General features: G+C 40.6%; 1 protein-coding gene across 1 annotated transcript in view; it reads left to right on the top strand.

Annotated features, from left to right (window-relative positions):
* Positions 1 to 27,845, top strand: part of Tbx15 (T-box transcription factor 15) — a 103,681-nt gene that overhangs the window by 45,407 nt on the left and 30,429 nt on the right. Inside the window, exons 2-5 of the mRNA XM_057793519.1 lie at positions 12,381 to 12,594; positions 16,251 to 16,352; positions 18,007 to 18,178; positions 19,183 to 19,350. Coding sequence (XP_057649502.1) covers positions 12,381 to 12,594; positions 16,251 to 16,352; positions 18,007 to 18,178; positions 19,183 to 19,350 — 656 coding nt within the window. The remainder of the gene's footprint in view (positions 1 to 12,380; positions 12,595 to 16,250; positions 16,353 to 18,006; positions 18,179 to 19,182; positions 19,351 to 27,845) is intronic.

The following is a 27,845-nucleotide window of genomic DNA, read 5'->3' on the forward strand; positions in this document are numbered from 1 at the left end:
CCTCTTCTTGAATCAGGGCTTGAATATCCTTGACATGGTTGTCAGCTGGAGCCCCACATCTTTCTTTTTCTCTACCTGTTTCTTTAGATGAGGCCTTATCTGCCTTTTCAACATCGGTTACTTTCTCTGCTGCTCAAGGCTAGAGTTTGCTTTCCTTGCCCCCTTCCCCACCCTTTTTTATGAATAGCCAGTGGGAGTCTCTGTTCCCAGCAGTCTTCCTTCTCTCTGCTTTCAGACCCAGCTGTGCCTAGGGGAGTAGCGTTTAAGTGGATCCTACAGAAATGGTCTTTTTAAGTGGACAGTTACAGTACATCTTCATGTTTGCTCCTGCCTCTTGACCCTGTACCCTGACACCACCCAGTTTTGACAGTTGTTTTCTGTTGCTCCTGAAATATTTTCTTTGTCAGTGATCCTTTTCTGTCCTGTGTTTTATGCTTTTTGTTCGTATATGCTTTTCTTCATTTGTAAGCACACAGACTCTCCCACAGCGATGGATAGGAAAGAGACTGAAAGAGCCCATAGACCTTTCCAAACAATGGAAAGAACTCGATGCTGTCCTACTCTGTGCCAGAGGCTGGGCCAAGTCACCAGCATCTCTAGATTATCTTCAATTAAAGAGGTGTTGCTCAGAAAGGGCATGCCTCTTGCACAGCCGTGTGTTTGAATCTGTGTGGCTCTAGTCATGGTTGGTGCTCCTTCCTTTACCACACGGCACTTCTGCAAACCCATCTTGCTGCAGGCAGCAGGGTCAATGCTGTACAGCAGAGCTGGAGGTTCAGCTGCTGTCTGTGTAGGAGCCGCTCCTTCTTTGAAATAGGAGGCCGTCTCTGCCTTTGTATTTCACCACCAAGCTCCACTGTATCTGATATTTGCAGGAATTGATTCTCCATCCTTTTATCTGCATGATGGAAGGTTTCTTTTCTTGTCAGAGTCTTATGGAAAAGAGTTGGTATCAGGGTGCTTTCTCGGCTCTTGGCAATGGTTGCTTCTTCACAGAAGTAGCTGAACTCTCTGCCTTCGTTAGAAGCTCCTGAACTGTTTCAAGGCAGATCTCTCCAATCTGTTTAACACAGTGCACAGGCAAAGTTCAGGCTGTAAAGTCAGGAGGCATGTAACCTTGGGATTTAATAGAGATTTTGCTGGGAGTATGGATGCAATGAAGACACCCCCCTATGAGGGATATATTTGTCTTCTGGAAGAAGATCAGAAAAATAACATCAAAAATTTTAATTTCATATCAGCCCACTTTCTACCTGCATTTTTTCATTTCGCTCTGTTAAAATATAGCATTTTATCCATCCATTCATCCATTCAGTAACAGGTAGTGTTTTACTAAGAATATAGCATGCAGCAGACAATGTTTCAGGGACTGATACAGGTGTTACCTGGATGGCACAGGTTACTGTTCTTTGTGCATTTCCGGTGGGTTTTCCTGCCATACCTTTGCTTTTAAATGCCCTACTCTGGAAGATCTTCCTTCTCCTTTGCCAATGTGTTTTTGCTCAGAAAAGATGTCTTGGGTAAAGAGGTTCCTCTCACCATTTGGTGCTTTTTTTTTTTTTTTTCAGTTAAGAGCACATGAAAAATAGTACTGCATGCAGACTTTTAAAAAAATACTGGTAATGTAAATATGGAAATGCATGTGTATATATTACCAGCAGCTGATAAAAAGGTTTGCAAAGTAGTTCTTAATGATATAGTATTCTATAGATGATAAAAATAATTGAGATGAAGTCCTTCCTTAAGGTAGGCAGTTGGAAGGAGGAGAGCTGAACTCTAGAATGCCCTCCTTTGGATACCAAACCCTAATTGTTAAGCTGGGTTTGGGGCACTGTAATTTTTTAGACTTGTCCATGGAGCTACCCTCCTTCTCTGAAAAATTCTGTAAAAATCCAACCCAGTACCTTCCACACATCACCAGCCCAGGTCATATACTCAATAACTGTTTGCTAGACAAATATATGATTGAATGAATGGATAGGTTCAGAGTACTGAAGAACCTGTTGTGTTTATGTGATGAGGATGTTGGGTTTTAAACGTGTAACTGAAGGTCTTCTGTGCTCAAGTGTCTACCATGTGTTGGAAATTGGCATTGCTAAGGATCCTGTCCCCAGAAGTCACAGTTAAATTATACTTACTGTTTAGAAATCGGGTGTTCAGGTCTTACCTTTTAGCACGTTAGTATGTTTGTACGTTAATTTATGCCTAGTGGGAACATTCTAGAAAGTTGTAGTGCAGGTGCTTCTGGGGCTTGCTTTTCAGTTCTCAGGAAGTATCATGACAGCTGATGTGAGCAGGGGCTGGTGTTGGGGGTGTCAGTGAGTGGATGGAAGTTGCGGTTGCAAAGAGCAAAGATGGTCTGGCTAGAGTATGAGCTGATATGCCACTTCAGTCAGGACAAATGCCAGAAGCCCTAGGAAGGGGGCTGTGTTGAGCGCAGCTAACTTAAAATTCACTGGGAAGGTTTGAAGACTACCCAGCTGGTCAGAGTCAACTAGTGATGGACTTTTGATGCAACGTGTTTAGCTCTGATATTGTCCCGTGGCTTGTGGTCCCATTTTTGATGATTTTATTTGTGTATTATATTTCATGAATATTATCTGAACTAAACAGTCTCCCAAAACTAAATTTTGTAGCGAGAGTAAAACAAGTCTAAAATTAAGGTTGTTTTAAAAAATTTAAGACCCAGCTGGGCATGGTTAACCACGCCTTTAATCCTAGCACTTGGGAAGCAGAGGCAGGCAGATCTCTGTGAGTTTCTGACTAGCCTGGTCTACAAGCTACTCAGAGAAACCCTGTTTCAAAAAACAAACAAACAAGCAAACAATCCAAAACCCATGTATATATCTCTTATTCATTGGTGAACTCTTTTTCTTTTTTTCTTTTTTTTTTTTTTTTTTGATTTTTCGAGACAGGGTTTCTCCGTAGCTTTTGGTTCCTGTCCTGGAACTAGCTCTTGTAGACCAGGCTGGCCTCGAACTCACAGAGATCCGCCTGCCTCTGCCTCCCGAGTGCTGGGACTAAAGGCGTGCGCCACCACCGCCCGGCCATTGATGAACTCTTGCATGCTGTTTTGACTCTTGTCTGTGATGAAGTACTTTCATAGCCGTTATCATGAGCTAAATTGTCTTTAAGCAAATTATCCATTTAGGACTATGAGAAACTTCTAGGTCCTGAAATGTGACCTGAATTAAATATAAATAAACCAGAATTTGCATAAATAGGAGCTGTTTCTACTTCCTTGCATGCCTTTCAGTGCTGTTATTGATTTTTTTTTTTTTTCAAAATCCAAACACCTTCCAACCACTACACCTTCTGTTACTTTGCTTATCAGCAAAGGGAGGAGCTGGTGTTGACAGTGACCTTCACTGTCTGTCTTATTTGAGTCTTTCAACCAGTAGTCTGGAGACAGGAAGTAGAATACAAGAGGCCTTACTTCCTGTACTTCCTGGCAAAATGATGTTTAAATGGGTGGAGAGACGTTAAATATTGCTGATTATGTCTCTGTTGGTGGCGGAGGAGGAAAATTATCATGTGACTTTGTTTGGCTTTTCTCCTCTCCCAGAGGAATTGGCAACGTTTTTGTTACTGAGAGACTGTCTTCTGACTGAAGCGCTTAGAAGGTTCCAGATCTTCACACAGTGTAGGCTGGAAAGAACACCTACCCAAATGGTAGCCTAACTCCCACCCCATTCTGACACCAGTCCTGCTATATAAGAAGAACCTTTATTCACAAGCAAGCCTCCGTATCTGCCTGTAAAATATCTCAGCCAGAAAACCCCTACTTCATAGAGTGCCGTGAAAATTAAGGAAACAATGTAGGTTCACCTCTAGCACGGTGTTGGATGCATTTCCCCTTCCACTTTGAAGCTCCCAGAGGGTTGAAAGACTGAACCTCCCATGGCATTAAGTCTTTGCCTGCTCAACAAGAAATAGATCAAAAATAGTGACTGCTGTCACTGCTGTGAGAATCTCCTTCACAAGTCTTGAACCCTAGAGGCAAGTGCGCCTTAATGTGGTTCTATGTGTCATGGGGAGAGCTGTTGCTTATTAGGTGGAGAAATCTTTGGGCAGCTAAAGAGATAAGAGCTCTTAGTCTCCTTAATTGGCTTATTGGCACAGGAATTGCAGGCTTCAGGTTACCTTCCCCTTTCTCCCAAATAGAACTTGGAGGGCATGGAGAGCTCCGGGACTCCATTCCATGACGGACACCATCTAACAGGCTCATTCGAGTGTTTGCTAGCATCATGATCTTAGTTTAATCCAACCTGGGTTACAGGTCAGTCTCTTGAAGCTCAGGATGGAGTATCAAATTTGGGCCCAGTCTGTACTCAGGTTAGTGCCAAATACTGTGCTTTTTCCATATTTAGAATTACTCTATGAAAAATTTCATCACCAGCTTTCTCTCTAAGCTACCTTGAAATTTGGCAGCCCAGGACCAACCTCCACTCCAAAGGGACTCTGGGACAGTTTTCTTGTGCCTGATGCAGAGAACCTTACCTGGATTATAAGATTCTGATATCTGTTTTGAGACTCCTGGGATAGCCAAGGGGTTTTGATCTGTGGTCACACATTAGTGCTTGGTAGAAAAAAAAACTCAGTACGTGCTTAAGTGCTCATTAATATATCTGGGTTGTGTCTTTCTTTTGCAGTCACTTCAGACATGTTTCCTTTAGGAGAAGCATGACAACTTATCTGTAGGCCCATGGAAGTGATAGTTTGCATCTAAACTCTGACCTCTGTGGTTGTCTTCTGTCACCGATCTTCCATTTTGAAGCTAGACTATCATAACCCTTCATTTACACAGGACACAGGACAAAGACTTCAACTTGGCTTCTAGTCCAAAAGTGAAAGAAAACCATCGTGCTCATGTAAAATCAAGTTTTAGTTTGTAGAAGACAAAGGCTGAAGTCTACATTCTGATACCCATGGTCTTTACAAGATCTAAACTCCACATGGCCACGTATTTTGCTTATCTCATCCCACGAGTTTAGAAGTAGGGCATGCACATAGTAAATGCTGAGTAAACAATTATTTAGTTTAGTTGAACCTGACTTTCTGCCTTCATCTCATGTTCTTCACGCTCTACCTTTATATACGCTAAAGCCTGGCTGTTGTGTGTGTTCTGAAAGCACCCAAATCCTTTTGTCTCGTCGTTTGTTTGATGCTGTTGAACCTGCATTTAAGTTTGTCTGTACTATTCAAATGTCATTTCCTGAAGTCTTTTGATATTCATTTGCCTTGTCATTGGCTCAGAGCTCCTAAAATTTTCTCCCTATGTTTGTGTAGCATCTATCATAGTCAGTCTTTAACACTTTGTATGTCCTTCCTACAAGATTCTGGTAGCTTAAGATCAGAAACGTTTATCTCTCCTTGTCCGTTAACATATAATCTGGTCTATATGAATCAGATTGTTTGGAAAAAGATAAAATTAAATAAAGTCTCATGTACCTGAAATTCTTGATAAGAGAACTGACAATTGAACATAGAGTTAATGGTATATGATACGGAAATGATAGTTCTTTTTTTGGTACCAAATTATGTTATTTTATGCTTAAAGACTTAGCAGAGTGCCTGGCATATAGTGAGAGGTCTATTGGTGTTAAACCTGAATGCTTTGGGACAGTTCTCATGATCCCATGTTCACCTCAAGTGCCCCAAATCAAAGACTGAATTGCTGTAAACAGAATCAATAGATTGTTTCATCATCAGAACAGAAATATGATTTTAGATGCAGCACCATATCTTAAAACCTTAGCTCCTGATCATAAATCTAAGGTAACTGAGGCCCAGTGAAGCAAGAGAGACTTCCTCAGGTCCCATCTGAGGAGAAGGGGAGCCACAGCAGAAATACTCTTTGTTCACTGGTTGAAGTTGGGTGCGGTGGCCCATGTCTGTAAACTCATTACTTGGAAGGGTAAGGCAGAAGGATTCTTGTGAGTTTAGGGCAAAATGAAGCTATTTACTGGGTGCTGGTCTGGGCTATGGAATAACGGCTTGCTTCAAATATATATATACACATACATTTTTGTAGAACAAAACCAACTCACTGTAAAATATTTCCGTAATGTTTAATTTTGATATTAAGCGCCATCAAAAACTAAGTGTATGCACTTGAGGCATTTTGTATCTGTGGTAACCCAACCAATTTATTGTGGCACTTTTCTTTCCTTAGTCTTGGTGCTCTCTTAGCTGCACTCCTTATCCATCCATTAGACAGCAGTGTTAGCAGGGAGTTTATAGCCCCTCTAATGAATGCGCATGTGCTGTGCTATGGAGACGAAGGAAACTGAGCACCAGAGCAGTTATGCGTCTTAGACAAGATTAACTTGCCGAAGCCATTTCAGGGGTGCATAGTTTAGATAGTTAAGAAACATTACACAGATGCCAGCTGCTTTGTTCCGGGACAAACTTAACATGATCCTGGGAGAGCAGGTCACTGAATCAGGAGGCAGAAGATCTGTGTTCTGCTTTGGTGACTTGCAATGTCTCTTGGTTTTAAGTTGCTAATCCACAAAATGGAAAGAGTATTATATGTGTTCTGTCATTACACACCCACCCACACCCATGGTACATTTACTAGAAGCATAAACCACATGCTTATTGCTGTGATTCATAAACTAAAATCAGTTCCCTGTGGGAATTAGTGACATGGTATTCATGTTAATAAAGCCAAATTGGTTAGATGTAGAAAGTGAATGGCGCTCCAAACTGTGACGGGGAGCTCGTTTTGGACAGGAGCAGTTATTTACGTTGGTTTTGCCCTACGAGTCATATGATGTAACCAACACAGAGTGTTGGATACAATTTTTTTTCTTCTTTACCTTCCCTGAGTGTAAATTTATTATTTGTGCTCCTTATTTACTGAAATACCTTTGTTGAAATATTATTTATAAAAAATTTTATGGATAATTCAGATTAGTTTCTAATATTTAATTTATTAAGAAAGAAAGCAAATGTTGCCAAAATAAAAATAACTAGAGATGCTTTTAATCTTTAAGGGATTAATCATTAAAATTTTCCCTTATTTTTATTTTATGTGTTTAAATGTTTTGCCTTTATGTATGTCTATGTACCACATGCATGCCTGGTACCAGGGGAGGTCAGAAGAGAGCAGATTTTCTGGGACTGGAGTGACAGAGGGTTGTCGTGTTTTTTGAATGGATAATCTGATTTGATTAATATAGCTGATTAGATGCTTCTTAAATTCATCACTTAAGGCAACATGATTATGTATTCTGATTCATAGAGAAAAGTATTGATTCAAATAGTTTAACTGTTCTTTGGAGAATATTTATTTATCAGGATGGGAGGGTGTGTGTGCCATGCTGGACGTGTAGTGGTCAGAGGACAACTTTGTGAAGCTGGTGTTTTTCCTCCACCTTTCCATGGCTTCCGGGCATTGAGCTCAGGTTGCCAGCCTGGGGCGTACACACACTTACTGCTGAGCCATCTTGCTGGGCCCCTAACTGTGTTATGTACTTATGGTTTAGGAATATATTTGTACAAAGAGTTAAACTTTACTTTTCTGCAGACTGCCGATCTTGATCTCGACTCTGAGATTCCAATCTAAGGTTCTTGTTTAGCAGCTGATCTCACAAGACTTTTACTCCTGTGTCACTTTTTTAAACTGTTGAACATACAGGGTCAACTTTATTTTTTTGAATGATGACAGCTACAGAACAACTGAGAAATGAACAATAAAGGGTGCATTCAAATAATTTCACTCATAGGCTGGAGCCTACAATCTGTGAAAAAAAAGCTCACGGGCTTCTTTTATGTGAGAACGTGTGATGTTGCAAGTTTAGAATATTTCTAGTAATATAAATAGCTATTTCTGAAAATTCTCTTCGTAGGTAAGCGCTGCTTATGCTACCATAACTTAACCATTTTTTTTTAAGAAGCAATGGATTCTCCAAAGATCTTTCCCAACCCTTTCAAACCTCTGTGTCCTCTAGATCTCCACAAGACATATGAGACTCTCTGTAATGGGATGGAAAGAGTGTTGTAGTTTCCTGTGTTGGTCTCTGAATATTTCTAACTTCTTCCTATGTCTAACTGCCTTGTAATACAATAGAGAGAGTCTATTTTTTTTTCCTTGGTACTTTTCAGAATCTAGCACAGTGTTAGGCACACGGTAACTACTCTGTGAACCCACAGTTAATTAACACTAGCTGGAACTCTCTCATGGTCTGTATTCTGTTTCTAATTATCTATGTGGTGTATAATCTGGAGCCATATGCTCATAGGTGCTAATTGGTTAGCCTGGTTGAAACTGTAGCTACTCACTGAATCCCTAGTCAATCTTTTAATTTCTTCAATGGAAACCTGGGCCTTTATTCTTTTTCTTCATTTAATTTGGTTTGTTCAAGTCACTTTGCTCCTAACTCTGCTAATACCTTCCTGGGTATTCCTCTCATTGGCGAGGACCCTTACATTCTCCACGTCATCAGAGACAGAAGAGATTCTAAAAGTTTCCAGTTTTGCCCTTTCCAGGGTACGATGGGAAAATAGATCCTTTGTGGTCAAGTGATTTGACCAAGGCTATGTGTTAATCCATTTAGTAACACATCTGAGTCCTTGTCTTCTTCCAGACAGCATGTTCAGGGGAAAGTCTCTTATTTCCTAGTTCCCAGCCATGTTCCTCATTTCAGTGCATTAACATGGATAATTGTTATGACTTAGTGTGGTGGTGTCTCTCCCCTTCCCCTGACCCCCTTACTGAACATGCAATGATGAAATCACATGTCTAAAACTGCTGCTGGACCCCACTTTCAGTGTCTACTCTCAATTTTATTTTATAATTATATCATTCAGTGGTGAGGACATTTTAACACTTTGGTCATAGGTAAGTTAAAGCTATTTGAAAAATCTCATTTTGAGAAGATTTTGAACATGTTACATTATTCCTGTTAAATAAGAAGCTTTTGGTATCAGAGACGAATGGGCTCTTGGACCCCCATCTTTGTCTGTGACTGAGTGTGTGACATTAAAATGGCTTTGTTTCTGAATGACATCTCAATCAAGCTAGGCAGGATGCTTGTCACTCAGCAGCTGCTCTCGTCTTAGATCTGTGCTGGAGGGAGATTAAAAAACAGCTCTGGTTAGCCCAAGGCATAAAACTAAACCTAGACATGTAGAATCTATCTATAAAACTTTTCAATGATTTCAAATGAGGATAGTTACTGAAGTAGAGATTATGGATAAACTAACATTTTTGGTTAGAAACAACTTTTATGTAAGAAGTAGGTTGATCATGCAGCAACTTGATTCTGTTCAGAAGTGATGGATGGGGGAGATTGGATAGAAATGACACTCTGATTCCTGCGGGCACCTTCTTCCTTACGGATGACAACAAACTTGTGGCTGTTGCCAGAGATGATGTCTGGATTTGGGAGAGGAAAATTCTGGAGCTGGAGAAAATGGGATGTGTTGGTCACATGTCTAGAAATCATGGATGGCAACATGGATGGCAAACATGGTCTGGCTTTCTGTCTCATCCTTTCCCCAATTTACTGGTGCCAAGATCTGACCCATAACAATACTGAAAAGTCATTTGATAATTGATGTAAACAGACATCCTCAAAAGGAGGCAAAATGGCCAAAAAGTATGTAAAAAAGGCTCAACATTACTAATAATCAGAGATCAAAACTCTAGTGACATATTATCTATTCCAGCAAGAAAAATTATTCTAAAAAAAAAAAAACAAGAGATAACAAGTGCTAGCCAAGACACAGAGAAAAGGGAACTTCTGCAAATATGTTAGTGAGAATGTAAACTAATACAGCTACTCTGAAGAACAGTATGGAAGGTCTTAAAATTTTAAAAGGGGAATTACCATATGATTTAGTAATCTCACTATTAGGTATAGTGTAGGCAGAGTTTTTGTTGGGTCCACGATCAGCTCTGTTCCACCAGTTGCTTCTCGTATAACCACTCAGAGACTTATTATTATTTATAAATGCTCAGATGATAGCTCAGGCTTATTACTAACTAGCTCTTATAACTTAAATTAACTCACTGTCTTGTTTCCTTTCTGTCTGTCTGGTGACTCCTCTGACTCTGCTCTTCCTCTTCCCAGTGTCCTTTGTCTGGTTCTCCCACGTAACCTTATCTTGTACAGCTAGTGACCAGTCAGATTCTTTATTAAACCAGTCACAATGACATATATTCACACATATAGGAGAGGTAAAAGTCATGAGCTTCTAGGCAGTACATATATTAATAGAAGTGGGTTAAGGTTAATTTAAGTTGTAAGAGTTAATAATAAGCCTGAGCTATTGACTGAGCATTTATAGATAATAAGTCTCTGAGTGGTTATTTGGGAAGTGGCTGGTGGAACAAATTTGATTATGATCCTGACAAAAAACTTTGCCTATAGTATAGATTCAAAGAAATTAAGTCAACATGTCAAAGAGACATCTACACTTAGTCACAATAGCCAAGAATTGGAAAGAACCTAAGTGCCCATCAACTGACAAATGAGTGCAGAGAATGTGGAACATTTACACAATGAAATACTATTATCACCATAAGAAGAATGAATCTTGTCATATGCAGCAACAAATAGACCTGGAGATCATTAGTTTCACTAAGAGAATCCCGAGACAGAAAGACAGGCACTGCATGATTTCACTTACATGTGGAATCTAAAGAAAGTCAGTGTCTTAGAAGCTGAGTCTAGAATGGTGGTTACCTGAAGCTCCTAGGAGTAGAGGGAAGGAGGGATAGGAAACTTCACCAATGGCTACTAGGTTACACTCAGAGAGGAACAACACATTCTGGTGTTCTAGATTTTAAAAATGTTTTTATTATCTCTATGTGTGTGTGCATGTGTGTGCATGCACGTATGTGTGTGGTTGTATGCCATGTGTGTGCAGTTTCCTCAGAGACCAGAAGAGGCCAAGGGATCCCCTGGATCTGGAGTTACAGGTGATGGCTAACTGTCTAACACAGGTGCTGGGAATTGAACTCAGGTCATCTGGAAGAGCAGGGAAATTCATATGGTCAAGATACATAGTCTATAGCTGGACAGTGGTGGCGCACACCTTTAATCTCAGCACTTGAGAGGCAGAGGCAGATAGATCTCTGTGAGTTCAAGGCCATCCTGGTCTACATAGGAAGTTGCTGGACAGCAAGGGTTGTTGCACAGAGAAACTCTGACTTGAAAAAAAAAAACCCTAAATAGTACATAAGTAAGTAAGTAGTAAGTAAATTAGTAAATAACCTTCTTGGAAGAAAATAAAAATGTTATTTATTGAAGCATTATGTTGTTCCTAAAACCTCTACTCATGTATTACTTCCAGGGAATGCTATCAGAATCTTTGATATTAAGTGGCTGGTTAGATAAACAGTTCCCTGATACTTGATATCATTTGACCTAAATGATGACTCGAATGTGGACAGTCTTAGGATTTAGGAGTTTTGATATCAAGTTCCTGAAAGTAAAGCTTAAACATCTTAGAAAATCTCATTTCAGCCTTCCCCTACCCCCTTAGCACTTCTTAGTCCCTTTACCCACCTCCTCTTTGTGAGGACATAAGGGACAAGAAAACGCTGGGTGGCCCAGGACATCAGATGCAGCTTTTATTTGGTTGTTTTAAATCCCACCTTCTTGTTTGGATCACTCCTCCTTTCAGCCATCCTTCAGAAACCAACCAAGCTGTCTCCTGACCCCATTTATTCTCTTTGTTTCAGATGCTTTCCCTAGTAACTTTTCCCATATGGTTAAATCCTTGCCTCACAAAAGAATTTTTTTTTTATTCCTATCAAAAATGTTCCATCCGATTGGGGTCTAGGAAAAACTGTTAACTCAAATGTGTGACATACTGCTTATAAAGATGCCAAAACTCTTATTATCATTATGTTGGTGATCAGGGAATAGAGGGGTGGAAGAAATATTTCTATGTTTAAAAATAACTTGTGATGCCAAGTGTCAGGGAGTGAGAAGTCATGACGCTGGGGGCAACAAGCGAACAGCTTAATCAAGACGTAGAGTCTGTGCTTGTGGGCTTTATTTAATGTGGCATTTATTTTGTCACTCCAGTCTGTCCTTATTTCTTCCCACATGGTGACATTGGTACTCTTTATTTTGCCTGTTGCAGACCAATTTTCTTCATCTATGGCTAGAACTTACTAAAATGCCAGATGTCACAATGGAAACGCGAAACCTGAAAGAAGGTCATAAATCACAAAAACAAACCATAAAATAAATAACAAAATTCCCTGAGCACTGTGCTCTGGGGCTTCCCAGCTTCAAGTCTCCTTTTGCTCACTCCTCCCCCAAGTCCATTGTGTCTCCCACTCCCCCTTCTTTTAAAGTCAGGTATGGGGGCAATGGAGCAGCTTCTCACCTCAGTCTCGATTGTTCCCTTTTCAGATTCTGAGCAGAGCACCGGGTCAGACTCCGAGGTGCTCACCGAGCGGACCTCCTGCTCCTTCAGTGCTCACGCTGATCTGGCGTCTGGTGCCGCAGGCCCAGTGCCTGCTACCATGTCTACCATGGAGGAGATTCAGGTGGAGCTACAATGTGCTGACCTCTGGAAGAGGTTCCATGATATTGGAACAGAGATGATCATCACCAAAGCAGGCAGGTAAGGATGTTCCTTTGAGTGACCAAACCCAAAGGCACTACAGAAGTGGGCCCCGCTATTCCCATCCCCACTTATCTGTGGCAGAATCAGCAAAGCTCAAGCATCTTGAAGTTCCTTTTCTGCACTTAGATTTGCCCATGTGGTCTTGCTGTGTCTGCTATTATTTTGCTATTGTTTTCTAAGCACTTAAATCTAGCATCACCTCTACACTCACAAACATTTCCCATCTTCAAACATACTTCTTCATCTAATTCTTGATATATAATAGAGAAAAGTTAGGTCCAAAGCAAGTACTTAACCCTCCATGCAATATTTTCAAGAAACCTTTTCTAAAATCAGTATATGTCTTCAAAGACTAAAGTAACCATACACCTTCAAAAGAATGGGGCTTGGTACACCCGTTGAGTGTTTTGTTGTTGGCTTGAAATTATCATATAAACTTCATGATGACTAGGAGAGTCTCTTGTGAAAATAATTACCCAAGATAATAAAAGTTTGGAAGCCATTCTCTCTCTCTTAGAAGAGGCACCTTTAGTCAAACCACGACTTGGCTAGCATCCTCCAGGTTTCCATAACTATGCATCTATTTTGGGCCAGGCATTGAATATATACATAGTACTTGAACTTCACATGAATCCTACAAAGTGAGATGTGACTGTTCCGTATGGGTACAATGCAAGGAAGACTGAAAAAGGCTAATCATCTCGATGAAGGCAAGGGCTATTGAGTGGTGGTAGCACCAAAATTCATGCATCTGGGTTGCTCTATAATAATGACCACAACTGTTTATTAATCCTCCCCTTTAGTAGTTGTAGTTCTTACCTCTGACTCAAAATAAAAATGATTCAGATAAAACTGAATTCAGCTTAGGCCTTTCAGTATATAAGAATAGCTATTGAAATGAATCATGACTACAATATTTTATTTCTCAAAGGAGATCTATATATTATATAGATGTATACATCCAGAGAATGAAAAGGCTCCAGCCACCTCATTGCTTGCACACTATTTCATGGAAATACTTATTATGAATAGTTCATCTCCATGGATATAGAGAAACCAAAAAATTCAATAAAAATTCTGAAAACCATGAATTAAATGAACCTGAATTTCTGCCTTGTTTACCTCCTGGTAGACTTGTTGCATGGCAGCTTCTGGTAGTAAGGAAAGGCTTATTGTGTAGATCAACTTTGAAAGAGAATTATCTTCAGTGCCACCTCTTATTACCTGGATTTTAGTGTTCTCATTTTCTACTTTTATGATGTTGAAAATTGGAAAAAAACCCAAAGAAATAAAGGGAATTTTCTTTGATAGAGAGGTTGAACAGAGAGAGGCATAGTAGGGTTTAATATATTTTGTTGTTGGGTCTGTGTTTGCCATAGAGTCTTGTTCCTGATACCATCCCTCACTCTACACACTTTGGAGCTCAGTTCATTGGTGCCCTCCAACCTTTCCATGTTTAATTTCAGGGCTTCTGCACATACATTTTCACAAAATCCTCTTGATTCTTGGCAATACCAACATATTGTCTAGCAGTTTCTTTCTCAGTCATATTGAAGTTCTGTTTTTCCTTGTTAGGTAGGTAGGATTACATGTCTTATTACAACTAGGGAAACATTATTCACCATGTACGTCTTGCTACACACCAAGCTGTCCTGCTGATTTGTAACGATTGCTTGTCTAGAGCCCTCAATTTGGGAAAATCAACCAATCAGTGTAATCAGCACCATGGACAGAGCTACTTGTTGGGATTGATGGATTTACAAGACAACTGACCTACATTTTAGCCATAATATTAATACCAAACACAGCGCCTTTTATAAGATATAAAAGATAGTTTCTTTTAAATTATTCTATGACTTATCTTGTATAAAATATTAAAATACTAACACAAAAATGGGCAGTACCTAGAGAGTTCAGAAAATTCATGCAGAATTTTAAAGCAGGTGCACAGTCAATCTAATCTACTGCCTTTGCTTTGTCTTACAGATGATAGGAATGGAATTATTTACTCAAAGTCATCTCAGAATTTGAGTACTTAGAAGTCCATAACTGTTCCTGAAAGAATATCAAGTTAAAAATATCTAGTGCTGTTTCTTTGAAGTTATTAAGGCAAAAATAAATCTATTATTTTCAGTGTAGTACAGCCTTTGGAGGTGGCTAAGGGGAGGCACATCTTCTTGCCTCCAATACTAAGTTTTCTCTCTGTCTTTCACCAGATGCCCTCTAGTAATTAAAACACAGAGGAGAATAGTAATTCTTGTTGTTAAGAAGGCAAGTATTGATCTGTGTTTAATAGTATAGACTTCGGTTCTCAGATGTTTGGAAGAATTGGTGTAGATCAAAGTGTGTAACTCACAGTGACTGTTATTGAGTGTAGCCACTCATCACATTTTATTGGTAAGACTAAAATTCAAGGCCTTCTCATTAAAGTTGTGAGGACGGGAAGAGAAAATAGAAAATGACTGGAAAAGAATCAAGTGTGAAGGAGGAATGGCTATGCATTTGGTGCAAATCTTTCAGGATTCATTACCATCCTTATCAAAGATCTCTTGCCTCTCAAATGTAATTCTCATGGCACAGAATTGTTGCCAGGAACATTTGCTTTATGGGTTACTTTTCCTGAGTAAGGACTGAATGTGAGACTTGTATAGAAAGCCTTGCACACATTTGCAAGATGACTGTCTGAGGTCAGGGCATGGTCTATGGCCGTGAAATGGAGCAAAGCCAATTAGGCCATATGTGGATCAAGCTTGTGACCTTGACCTCATTAGCACCGTGGTCTGCTCAGCTCGATTAACTAGCCCCAGATGCTTAAGCTTAATGTTGTATTTTGTGTCCAAGTACCCTAAAGCCCACTCAGGGCAATCTAAATGTTTGAACTGAGCACTGTTTAAATGTCTGGTGGGATGCAAATAAGCTTGGTGTCTTTTCTTTCTTCTTGGAGATTTTTTTTGGGGGGGGGGAGAATGGCAAGCTTTACTCTAGACTTGTTGAAATCCAATACCTCTTTTGAGCTGTGCCCTCTCCTCTCTTCAGTTATGAGAGAAGCTATAAAGTGCCATATCCTGACCTCACTTGTTTTGGCAAGTTTAACAAGCCATTGTGGTGGAAGCAAGGTATTGCCCAGAGGCCACTAGACTTCGTTTGGTATTTGCTTCTTATTCCATGGGGTCTTTCCTCTGACACACACGTTGACAGCCTGAGAAATTGCAGAAATTTTTGTTCAGTTTTATGCACTGAAAAAAAAACTTTAGTGGCCCTTTGTTTGGAGACTAGCAGCAATTCATATTGCTTTGTTATTTTCTTGAGAAATTAATTTTCAGTGATAATGTTCAAATAAACTCAGTAAAATATTTTATATATATTATTAAAAATTAATTAAAATATAAAGCAGAGCCAGGTGTGAACTGTTTGAGTGTGTGAATCATGAGGTAGGTTAAATTTAAGCTAATAAGAGATGCACTTTCAACAATATTGGTCTTTGTCATTGTTCACAGTGATCATTCACAGTAAAATCATAATCAGTCAATTCAGGGAATTAGTGAATTTTGAACTTTGATGTGCTTAAAATACCCATTGAGAAGACACTTTAAGCTTATACTCCACTGTACCTTCCTCCTCTCCCAAGCTCACGGCCTTGTTCATCTCCACAGGAGAATGTTTCCCGCCATGAGAGTGAAAATCACTGGCCTGGATCCCCACCAGCAATACTATATAGCAATGGACATTGTGCCTGTGGACAATAAAAGATACAGGTAAGGATCCTGGAATATGGAATTGTAGACATCACCAGTATCCCAAGGCAGTTCCTTAAACTTGTTAGGTGAATTAAGGCAGAGGCTATGACAATGGTGGGTGTAGTGGAGTACCAGGTGGAAAACAGTAACTAAAGGTAGGTAAGCAGAACTCAATAAGTGCATTTCCAAATCCTCCCCATGTCTCTGGACAGAATAGAATTTTACCGTGTCCCCCACAGAAGCAGATATTAAGTGGCTTTCTCTTGAATCTGAAATAAACTGAGGGGAGGTTAAAATGATGAACACATTGAATCATCGGTCTTGTAAAATGCTTAATGAGTTGAAATATAGGGTTTTTTTTTGAGAAGGAAGTAAACAAGTGTGACATATTCAATTGCCCATCTAATGTGCCACTCTTGAAAAGATAGAGAAAAACAAATTGAAAAATTGGAAAGAATTTAAGAAGAGACTCTTATCGGGGGAACAACTGTCCTTAATATGGGTGTAAGTTTGATAAATAACTTTATCTCAGATTTATGTCAATGTATTCTCCAAGTCTCTTTGATGGCATATAATACATATATACACATATATATATTATAAAATAAATTGTGGCTTTCTCAGTGTCTTGAGGTCCAAGTCAAATCAGAGGTGCATTTTCTAAAATGTCTACTATATGAGAACTTGGTTCTAAGCCTCTGAACTGGGAGGTAAGATATGGATGGGGAAGCCAGGATCATAATGATATGAAGAAAGAGCTGGCCAAGAGAGGCATGGTATACATCGTCGAGCTTAGGAGAGAAAATAATGCTAGTAAGTTAAAGAGAATCTTGGAGGCTATGATTCTGTCTGAGTGCTTCTGTTTGCCAGAGTTCTAGGCACATGTAGTCCTTTATAACCAAAACACAAGGAGGTGCCGTGTACATGGGATGGGTCTTGAGGACCATAGGAAAATTGGTGAGCCTGGGAAAATAGACTTCCTTTGCTGCCATCTTTATGTCATGTAAAGGGGCATTCTGGGAAAATGATGTAAACAAAGAAATATTTCCAAGCCAAGTCCATTAAAGTGAACACAGAAATAAATATTTGATGGTGATTCTGGGAGTGGTTCCCACTGAAATGCCTCACAGGATTCAGACGGTTAGCAAGGAAATGGTTAACGACTCAGAGCTTGGAGGGTCTCTGCACATGGCTGCTTTTTACAGGACAATATGGAAGATGTTTTTAATAAGGAACAAAATCCTGAACAAGTGGCTAAAGATTGTATGGTTTGCATTTGAAAGGTGAAAGGTTGCAGTAAAATACCTTTTCTTTAGCTAAACACATGGGTTCAGGATGCCTGTGTGCACACAGGGGTGCACGGCACAGAGAGGGAGGAGAAAGAAAAGGGACTTGGAGCATGCTTTCCTCCTGAGAGCTGTGGCTTTGATCGTTAACCACAACAGTTCTCTCTCATTCCCTATCCCATTGTCCATTGTCATCTCAATTTCATTTTTTCCTCATTATCCACATTTCTGTTTGTCTCATTTATATTATATTCTCCATGTCAGTCCTATCAGTTTTCCGTTCTTGTCATCTCTTCATCTTTTCTGTTCCCTTCTTATTTGTGTCTTGATCCTCCGTTCTTCCATGCATCTGTCTCTAAATTCTCTCGTTTCCTTCTGTGTCTCAGATATGTGTACCATAGCTCCAAGTGGATGGTAGCTGGCAATGCCGACTCCCCTGTGCCTCCAAGGGTTTATATACACCCAGATTCCCTGGCTTCTGGAGACACCTGGATGAGACAGGTGGTTAGTTTCGACAAGCTTAAGCTGACCAACAATGAGCTGGATGATCAAGGCCACGTGAGTTAAAGAATTCCATTTACCCCCTCCTCCCTCTTTCCCCTTTTGCTTTAGAGCTGATTAGCCCCAGACCCTTTCAAATAGGTAAAATAAGAACCTGTCTACCATTGAAGTAACTAAGCATAAATGTTTTTTTCCACTTAAATTTCATTTATTACAAATCTAACATTAAGCAAACATCTGCTATGTATCAGCATGTATTTATCAGACGAAGTTCTTTTTGCTCTAGGGACTCACAGTCCAGTCAAGGAGGTAAGACAGAAACACAGGGCAGATTTAGCACTGGAAGAGAAGCCACAGTATCCAGTAGCATAACTTGCAAGACAATACCTAAGAGAAACAAATGAATGACAATTTTGGCTGATTGGTTAAGAAAGCTGTGAATTTACAAAAGAAGTCTTAAACTTTGGTGGTATAATCAGATCAATGGATGCTATTAATTTATAAAAGATGTACTGGATTTTCAGTCAGTGCTAGCCTTCATTCTGGTTGCTATGGCTATTTTCTTCAAGGGAATAGTAATCCTCTTAGGTGGTAAAGTCACAGATACGCCATTTACACTTCTGTGACATAAAATAACGTCCACAAATTCAATGAGTGCAAATAGCTATGTGAAATACTTTAAAGACAGCATGGGGCACCTGCTGAGAAACTGAAGGTGGCAGGAAAAACGTGTCACATGGCAGAGGTTGAGTTTTAGTGGAGTGTTGTCTTAACACGAGAATGGGTGGTCAGCATTTTTCCAGTTAAACAAAGAAACCACATCTACCATCCAAGACGAGTATACTTGATTATATGTTTCCAGGTAAAGCTACCCAGAGGCTTAATTCTCCCTTCGAGGAAGTGCGTTGATTTCCAGCCCCCTGTGCACCCTACTCCTAATCTGTCCTCTTCCTCCTTCTCCTCCAATGCTTCCATCTTGTGATTTATTTCGCACAGGAGTTTGAAGAGATGCAGGAAACTCTAAGTCACACCTCCCATAATCTTCCCTCTCCCCGTTTCAGATCATCCTGCACTCTATGCACAAATACCAGCCTCGAGTCCATGTCATCCGCAAAGACTTCAGCAGCGATCTCTCGCCCACCAAGCCTGTGCCTGTAGGGGACGGGGTGAAAACCTTCAACTTTCCTGAGACGGTGTTTACCACTGTCACAGCCTACCAGAACCAGCAGGTAAGGGGCTGCTCTCGACAGCCTGCTGCCTCCCAGCTTTCAAAGAACCTTTGTCTTAATACTGGGGAGGAATGGCACAGAAAAGTCCAAACGAGAGACAGCAGGCTTGCAGCATACATGAAGCATTGGTGATGACAGCGTGGTGATGTCTGGTGACAGCTGGCATGGTCTACATTTAGCTCAGACACAAGCGCCCTCCTCAAGTGCACCAAGCTCCTACATTATCTTCATGTCTTCTTATGTTAGGATCTCTTCCACCTCTTGGCTGTGCAGGATTGAGTCTTGCTCTCCCCTCTATCTGAAGATTCCTGTGTGTATTTCTCTTCCATGTGATCTCAAAGCCATTAGGCCTAAAAATGTAACACTCACTGCTTCATTTCCAGACTCCGTGCACTTCCGTGTGATTAAAAACCTACCAGGGATCTGGAGCACTTTACTTACAGCATACACATTTATTTACTAAGTGGGTATTGAGAAGTTACTAGGGTCTAGTCTTTGTAGAGAATATAGAGCTGGTTAAGGGAGTAATTAGGATGATGGTTCTCCTTATGGATAGCCTTAGTTAAGAGAAAAGCATGTACCTACACAATGATAACCCTGGAATAACTCAACGACAAACACAGGCACAGAGGATTTCTTGATTTGTTGAATAAGGAAGTTTTCCTGGAAGTACCGATTTATTTTCTGGGCTAGACACACACATAGGAACCATCCAGGCTCACACAGATGATACATGGATAGGAGAATGGCAGAGGCAGTGACAGGGTATCACTGTCTTGTTCTAAACGTTACTCAGTTTGTGTGTGTGTGTGTGTGTGTGTGTGTGTTTGTTTTTTCAAGACAGGATTTCTCTGTGTAACAGCTTTTGACTCTCTTGGAATTTTCTTCATAGACCAGACTGACCTCAAACTCATAAAGATCTGCCTTTCTCTGCCTCTTGAGTGCTGGGATTAAAGGCATGTGCAACCACCACCACCCAGTGTCTGTTTTGTTGTTTGAAGAGGGTAACTAGATGGGTTTATAAGTAATCTTACTTTATGAAGTTCCTTAAAATGTGCAATCAAACCCATTTTATACCATATTTTGTATTTATCAAATTGTGTAATTAGTAGGATACTTGCAGTGAGTGAATCCTTTGCTGAAACGAGGAGATTTAAGTTCATTAAGCTCACACATTAACATCCTTTCATTTGGGATTGACTGGAAGCAAAATGCACTTACAATATCATTACATTTGATGCCTTTTGATGAACTTACAATATCATTACATTTGATGAATTTAGATGGACTTACAATATCATTACACTTGATGAATTTTGATGAACTTACAATATTATTACATTTGATGCCTTTTGATGAACTTACAATACCATTACATTTAATGCCTTTTGAATCAGATGCTCTATTCTGTCCTCAAAACAACTGAGGGAAACATTCGATATTTCTCAAGCATTTTCTTTGTACTAGTTAGGTGATTGTGGTGGGTTTTAAAATAATTTATATCTCACATGGACAGGATATTTCTCTCTCTCTTGGTGTATCTGGGTAGCACTCCTTAGAAGTTCTTTATTTCCTAAGGAGATTAAGCATCTGATTGTCAGACTTTTTCATCATGTGTGAAGTGCTCATAAGTTCAGATTTTCTGCATGGATGCCATGTTTTATCGAAGGTAGAGGAAAACAAGAATTTTTTTTTGGGTGCTGATTAAATTGCTAAGTCAACCCAAGTTCCTTAGAGAGGAAGGTTGCAGAGGTCTGAGTGAAGCTGTGCAGAAAGCTTCAGTGAAGATTTCAAATTTTAACACGAGATACAGCAACAATATGGACGTGGCCCCTTGCACAATGGAACCCAAGTTCGCTGTGTTTCAGAAGAGGCAAAGCAGGAGGACAGTTAATGTTTTAATTCGTAGCTTTTTTTTTTTTAAAGGCAGTTCTGTGATAATAAGTATTTGAACTTCAGGACATACATGGTAGAAAAAGAATGCTAAACAATGAACCTAGTACTATTTCATCTGAGTTGATTATAGGGGTTAACAAGGGTCATTACTGTAACCTACCTGGAAGCCAGAGCTTCAGTTTGCTTTGACAGTGAAGGGGGGCTCAACACAGGTACAAGATATCTTTCACTGCTTTATTTATTTATTTATTTATTTATTTATTTATTTATTTATTTATTTATTTATTTATTGTAGACGTGTCCACTGTCAGAGTACATTTCGTTCAGATACACATTTTGTCTGCAGGTGGGTTGGGACATGAGTGCACCTGCTCGACTCTGACTGAAGCACTGACAGATTATGTGACCTTGAAGAGGTTCCTTAACTCCTTTCAGTCTGTGCCTCTTGTATCCACAAATGTGCCTGCCTCACGGAATTACGTGGGGCAGACAGAGGATGAATATGAATCAGCCAACACCGCCGTATGGCTGGGATAGAAAGACAGGGAGGCAAGCAGGGGACAGAGGCAAGTTTACAGAATAAATTGTTCATTAGGGAAAAGTAGATGGTTGGGAACTGGACAAGGTGCACTGGCTTGTGAAGGGATTGTGGTGACTAGGTTACCACTTTGATCTTGGTCTTCATGAAAAGTTGATGAATTCATGATGTGATGATGTTCAAAATAGATGGGTCCTACTCAGTTCTGCTTGTTTTGAGATCAAGGCAACAGCTTTTGCCTATTTAACAAGTCCCCCGTTGATGCATAAATCAACCAGCATGATTGTTTAATACTCCCGTTGGCTGTGTAGATGTGATTTAATATAATACAGTTGCCTTCTAATAAAACCCCGCAACCCCAGGTCTTTCCCATTGGGCATCATGAAGTTTGTATCCTATGTATCAGGACTGGCTACATAGCAGTGATTTCCTCAGACTTTTCCTGAAGATCCTGAGGAGCAGAAATGGTTCTTTTGTAAGATACGTTTTCTCATTGCTGTGTTCTTATTAACCCCTGTGTTCCAGAATGAGCACAATCAATATTTTCGGATGAAGTTGTTTTTATTGATCTTTCAGAGGAAATAGTTAGTAGGCCTGTGTAGGGTAAGAGCCAGTGGTGGGTCTTCAGTGTGCATAGGAACATGTCTGGGGGGACACAGTGAAGGAAGACCAGCAAAAGGAGTGGAACTCAGCTGAAGTGTCAGCAGGTCTTTCTAATGAAGAGCTCTGCCCCATGGCACAGACAGCAACAGATCAGATGTTTGGAGTACTGGATCAGAGTCCTATATCTCCGTGAGCATCTAAGTCACCCCCAAAAGTAACTTTTTCTGTTTGGACTTCAGTTTCTTCTAGAAAATGGGTTGTCTTATGCTTTCCAAAGATGGTTGCTAGATAGGTAATTGTAATTTGCTCCTCTTCCCCCTCCCCCAATGAGTATTGAGAGCAATATCCTGTAGTTCACCCGAGGCAGCCTAACATCCTCATGTTTATAACATATTAAGAGATTTCTGCAATATTTGAGATCATATTTTGAGCAGGCCTTCTCCTGAGAGATAGGAACTTTGCATTTTGCTGTTGACAAAACACTGCAAACTCCTCTATTATCTTCAACTCACTAAAGGCCTCCGGGAGTTATTTTCAGTCTCTCAAGTGAGACTTTGGAGTCTCTTCACAAATCTTCCTTTGGACTCTGTTGCTTCTCTTAGCATATTTTCTTCTTTCTAATCTCGGTGCTTTGTCCTTGTTCTGTCCTGCCCTGTCTGCGCTCTGACTCCGAAAGGTAGCTCCTTACTGGATTCTTTAGATGTCAGTTGGAATGTTCCCCCAACTGTCTTCCATCATCTCTAGAAGGATCTGGATAAAGCACAATGTTGACTCCACTCTCTACCCACCATAATTGTCAATGATGCCTCAGGGCCTGAGCAGCCAAGTCCAGGACCTCAAGTCTCTCCATTAAAACTCTTTATGTCTAATCACTGACTTCATTCCTGGGCTCGTTTCCTGTTATTCCCACCATGTCCTTGCAAGAGTGCAGGGATTTAGCTGAAGTTCTTTTGAACTTGTACTGCCTTGTTGGTACAGGTCATTCCCCAGGACTGTCTCCATCCTTCCACCTTTCCTGTCTGTGTTCCTTCCACCTTTCAAGTTAGGTGGAATTTCTAACCGAAGCTTAAAGCTGTCTTTCCTGATTGCAAATGAGCTCTGCCTTCGGAGCCCTACTCGGATGCTGTGCCCCTTTCCTGATATTCCTCATAGAAGAACCGAGGTCTAGCTAATCTTCCTCCAACTTGAGAGTGCTTTATTTTGAGAACCAGTAAACATTGCCCCGTGATATGGGAGAAAATGCCAGCTGGAGGTTCTGAGGCGTGAACTGGACTGTGTCGCTGCTGAGCCGCACTGCTCTGGTAAAGTAAAGCCCTGTTTTGCAGTGCTTGAGTTTGCCGGCTGATAGCTGGGTCTGAGTCAGTGTCCGTGTCTGTGGAGAAGCAGTTCACTGGAAAATACAGCTACAAACACTCACTTACGTTGTTATGTTCTGGCCTGTCTACTTTTTGAGGCAAAATGTGACTTTATAAAATAGCGATACCTGAAGAGTAGGTAGGTGTTAATTTTTTTTCAGGTTATTTTCACTCTATTGAGTAAAAATAGGAACATAAGTGTTGATTTCTCAAATGTTAGGGGAGCGATTAGAGCAGTTTATGAAATTCTAAGGTCTAGAATCCATGAGTTAAGATGAAGGATGTTTCCATAATTTAAAAATATTTACATCTGTTTGGTGGTATAGCTTTGGCATGTGTTTTATAAGTGACCGCATCCCTGAGAACCATCATGACTTTGATATTGGTTTCCTTATACACCCATAAATTTGCTCCTTTGGCTATGAAGTGTGAATTAAACATTTTTATTTTCATGGAATAGTTTATGTTTTCTTCCCCCTTTCCATTCCTTTCTCACACTTGCCTTCCCAATCTATAGACTCTCAGAGTTCCTAACACACTAAAGTTATTATTGCCAATATTTGCTCTCAGAATGCCAACTTGGCAGATCTGTGAAAGAGAATGGTACACCATGCCCAGAATCTCCTCATGGAGAGTAAGTTGGTAGACTGGGAATAAAGGTGATGCAATACTCTATCCCTTTTTCTTGGAAGATACTGATGCCAGCACGTCCTCGTGGAATTAGCAGGAAACTTCCACTGTGGCCTTTGTCTTCTCTGAGGGAAAAGACTGCTGAAATTTTATCTTTTTTTCCTCAGGCAGGAAACTAGATTTCAGAAAAGCATAGCTGTGCTCTTCCCAGGTAACAATCTTATACTCGATGAGAATTGGCTCCACGAGCAGAGAGGATGTCTGAAACCATTGCCAGGTTTGTGGGAACAAATCCAGCAGGATTCCGAGCCACTTCGTATGTCCTACACTGCCCAGTCAGTTTTCCTCTACTTTGTAATTAGACCAAGGCAGATTTCTTTTTTATTTTGAACACACCAACTCAAGCAGTTTTCTTTTTCATTCTTGATGAAAAAGTTACCAATATGCATGGTTAAAAAATAAGAACAATCAGGAGCAGTAATAAGGGAGACTTTTTTGACCCGGGTTTTATCTAATCAAAATACTCATCGTCAGGCTTCCTCTCTGGAGCCTGTGCCATTTATGTCCACACTATACTATGCATTGTGAGGTGTACTTAATTTATTAACTACCCGTGTTACTAGGCAACAAAATAAAAAGCCAGTGGCAATGTAAAATTTATTGTGACAAGCCCACAAGTACTCTACTCTCTTCCAGTCCTCAGTACCTCAGACAGAACACTGTTAAGGTTAGGAAAACGAAATCAGCAAAAGATACTGCTTTGATGGCTCTCACCTTTTTCCATGTCTTCTTACCACAGAACCGAGTTTGAACATGATTGCTGGTGAACAGCGTCAACTTCATAGTAATAGACCTTATCCTAACTGGAAAGACACTAACAATCATTGTGAGGCAGAACACAGAACTGGGAGTTGAGGTAGGGCTTGCTGAAGAATCGCTCAATCTAGTCCTTGTTTTGGGTTTGATGAACCATCCCATGTAACCACCCATTCAATTATTCTTCATTAACAAAATCACATTGGGTGCCAAATGCATGCCATTCTAGGCCCCACTTAATAAGACAGTACTTAAAATATGTATAGACCTTGTCACACAGGGGAAGAGACAGTAAACATATGTAGATAAGTAACAAACATACGGTTAAAACAAACAGTTGGATTGAGGGGAAAGATTGCTAAAGATAGCACAGTTGAAGAGGCCGTCAGAGGTGGTCAGGGGAGTTACCTCCTGAGCCCAGAGCTTTAGCATGAGATTTAGTGTGAAGTCAGCTCTGTGTAAGGCCGAGTAACGGAGCAGAGCACCGTGAAAGGCCTCCCAGGAAAGGGCTTGCTTGGAACATTGCAGCATGGACCGCAGTTCAGTTTAGCTAGAGCCAGGGAACAAAGGTAAAGGAATATGCTAGCCTTGGAGCCTGGGCTGGAGCCAGAGCCTGCTGGCCCTGCAGGGCTGGTCAAGGAGGATGGATTGAATTCTCTACAGGGGTGGTCACTGGGAAAAACCAGCACACTGTAGAAATGTCCAGATGCAGATCCCTCAGGCTGCTGTTTAGACTGGATTGGAAGTCGAAAGAAGGAGGTCAGTTTGAAGACCATTTAGAGAAGTTTAGTCAAGAATATAACTGGCCTGTGGCAGGGAGGTGAAAAGACACATTTGAATTTCACTGGTAAAACATAATATGACATGGAGTTGGAAATCACTAATATGTTCTCTTATTCCTCTCTGCATTCTCTCTCTCTCCATATATATATAAATATATACATATATATGTGTGTGTGTGTCTGTGTGTGTCTGTGTGTGTATGTGTGTGTATATAAATTTTGTGTAGCTCTTTTCCCTAAAAGGACCTCATCTGTAATGGAGTAGGGTAGGGACACATTCTTTTACCTTTCTGCATTTCTACTTTAAGTTTGTATCTCTTAGCATACCTTGATTTGATTTGTATGCACAGGTTAGTTTCCTCTTCCCCCAGTGGCCTTCAGGCCTCTGGTTGTGTGGTGCACGTGGGTGGAAGTGAGAGATTTCCGTATCCTCATGGCTGCTTGTGGGTTCCTCTACCGTCTCTGGGCTCACTGCAGTCCTGAAACAGCTGCCGGGGCTGTTGCTCGGTCCCTGGTGTTGACACGCTTTGACAACAATGCTGAAGTGAAACCTTGTTTTCTTGCCTCTTGGGTTTCTTTTTTGGTCCAGTTTTCCACCAAGACTCATGCAAATCCTATGTTTAAGCCCCAAGTCTGCAGCATGTCTGTGTCATTGTTAGGCACCTCCACATACATACATACAGCGTGAACCCTGCTAGCCTCTCTGAGTCTCCACCCACACCCTCTAGGTTTCAGTCTGAATGGGAAAACAGGCACAGGCAATCCAACTGTTTACTCATCCTCTGGCTCCATTGCGGGAGGAGGAAGAGAGGACTCCGAGTTCTTCATGAATATTCACCTTGTGCTCATCCTCGTCCTCCAGGGGGAAGTGGACTTTGTGACCAATTTTAAAAATGAAATTGTTCATATTCTTCAAGGTGGCTCTTCTGTTACCTCTACGGTGAAATCTTGGAGTCTTTCAGCTTGCTGATTCCTTAGAATTTTTGGGTTAATTTGCTGTGGATCTCATCATGATCTGTTTTGATGTTGCTACCACTGTGCATGTCTGCCCTTTGTTCTTCTGGATTATAAGTTTCTTTGAGAGCAAAGAGGCGGCACAGCCGTCTGCTGACTACTCACCACACTGTCGCCGGTGTCACCTGTCACCTTTAGTGCACAAAAGATATTTGATAAATAACAACCGTCACAACCACACTCTTCATAAATCTCTCTAAACTTCTCATTAAAATTGTTGGAACAAGAACAGGAGTGCTATTTTCCCCCGACGTCTTTGGCCCCTTTCTATTAAATTTCCATACAGATCCCTTGGCCTTGGCTACACTCAGCTGTGGGAATCAGATTTTCAACTCTTTCTCCCAGGCCATGAACTAGAATGTCGTTATATTTACAGGGATCTGTGGAGGTACTCCAAACACGGCAGTGCGATTGTATATCAGAAACCGCTATCATAAATGAGTTGGACAGGATAAGCCAACTTGAAAGAGAAAATAAAATATTATAACCTCAACTTGAAAAGAAAATATGGTGTGTGGTTTATTGCGGTGGGTTATGGGGGAAGAAAGAGCCGATTTTAAGTCAGACACAGAGAAGCAGTGGCACTCTTTAAATTCAATACAGTATTCACATGGCAGACACTGGACTTCAGAAAGGCGAACCTCTAGGCTCCTGCTCTCGTCTATAAAATAGATGTAAAATTGCCTTTGCTACATTATTAGTGTACCATTCTAGAGGCAAGGAATGTTTAGGGAACAAACTAACCTGGAAGCCAGCTTGGCGCTTTCAAGTCAGAGTCTGTTTGTGAGAATCTCACATTGCATTTTAAAGACATTTTAAAGTCTGTGGCTGTGGGAAACTCCTCTCTGACAAGGTGAGAAG

Source organism: Chionomys nivalis, chromosome 18 (genome assembly GCF_950005125.1).
Source record: "Chionomys nivalis chromosome 18, mChiNiv1.1, whole genome shotgun sequence".
Taxonomy (NCBI): Eukaryota; Metazoa; Chordata; class Mammalia; order Rodentia; family Cricetidae; genus Chionomys; species Chionomys nivalis.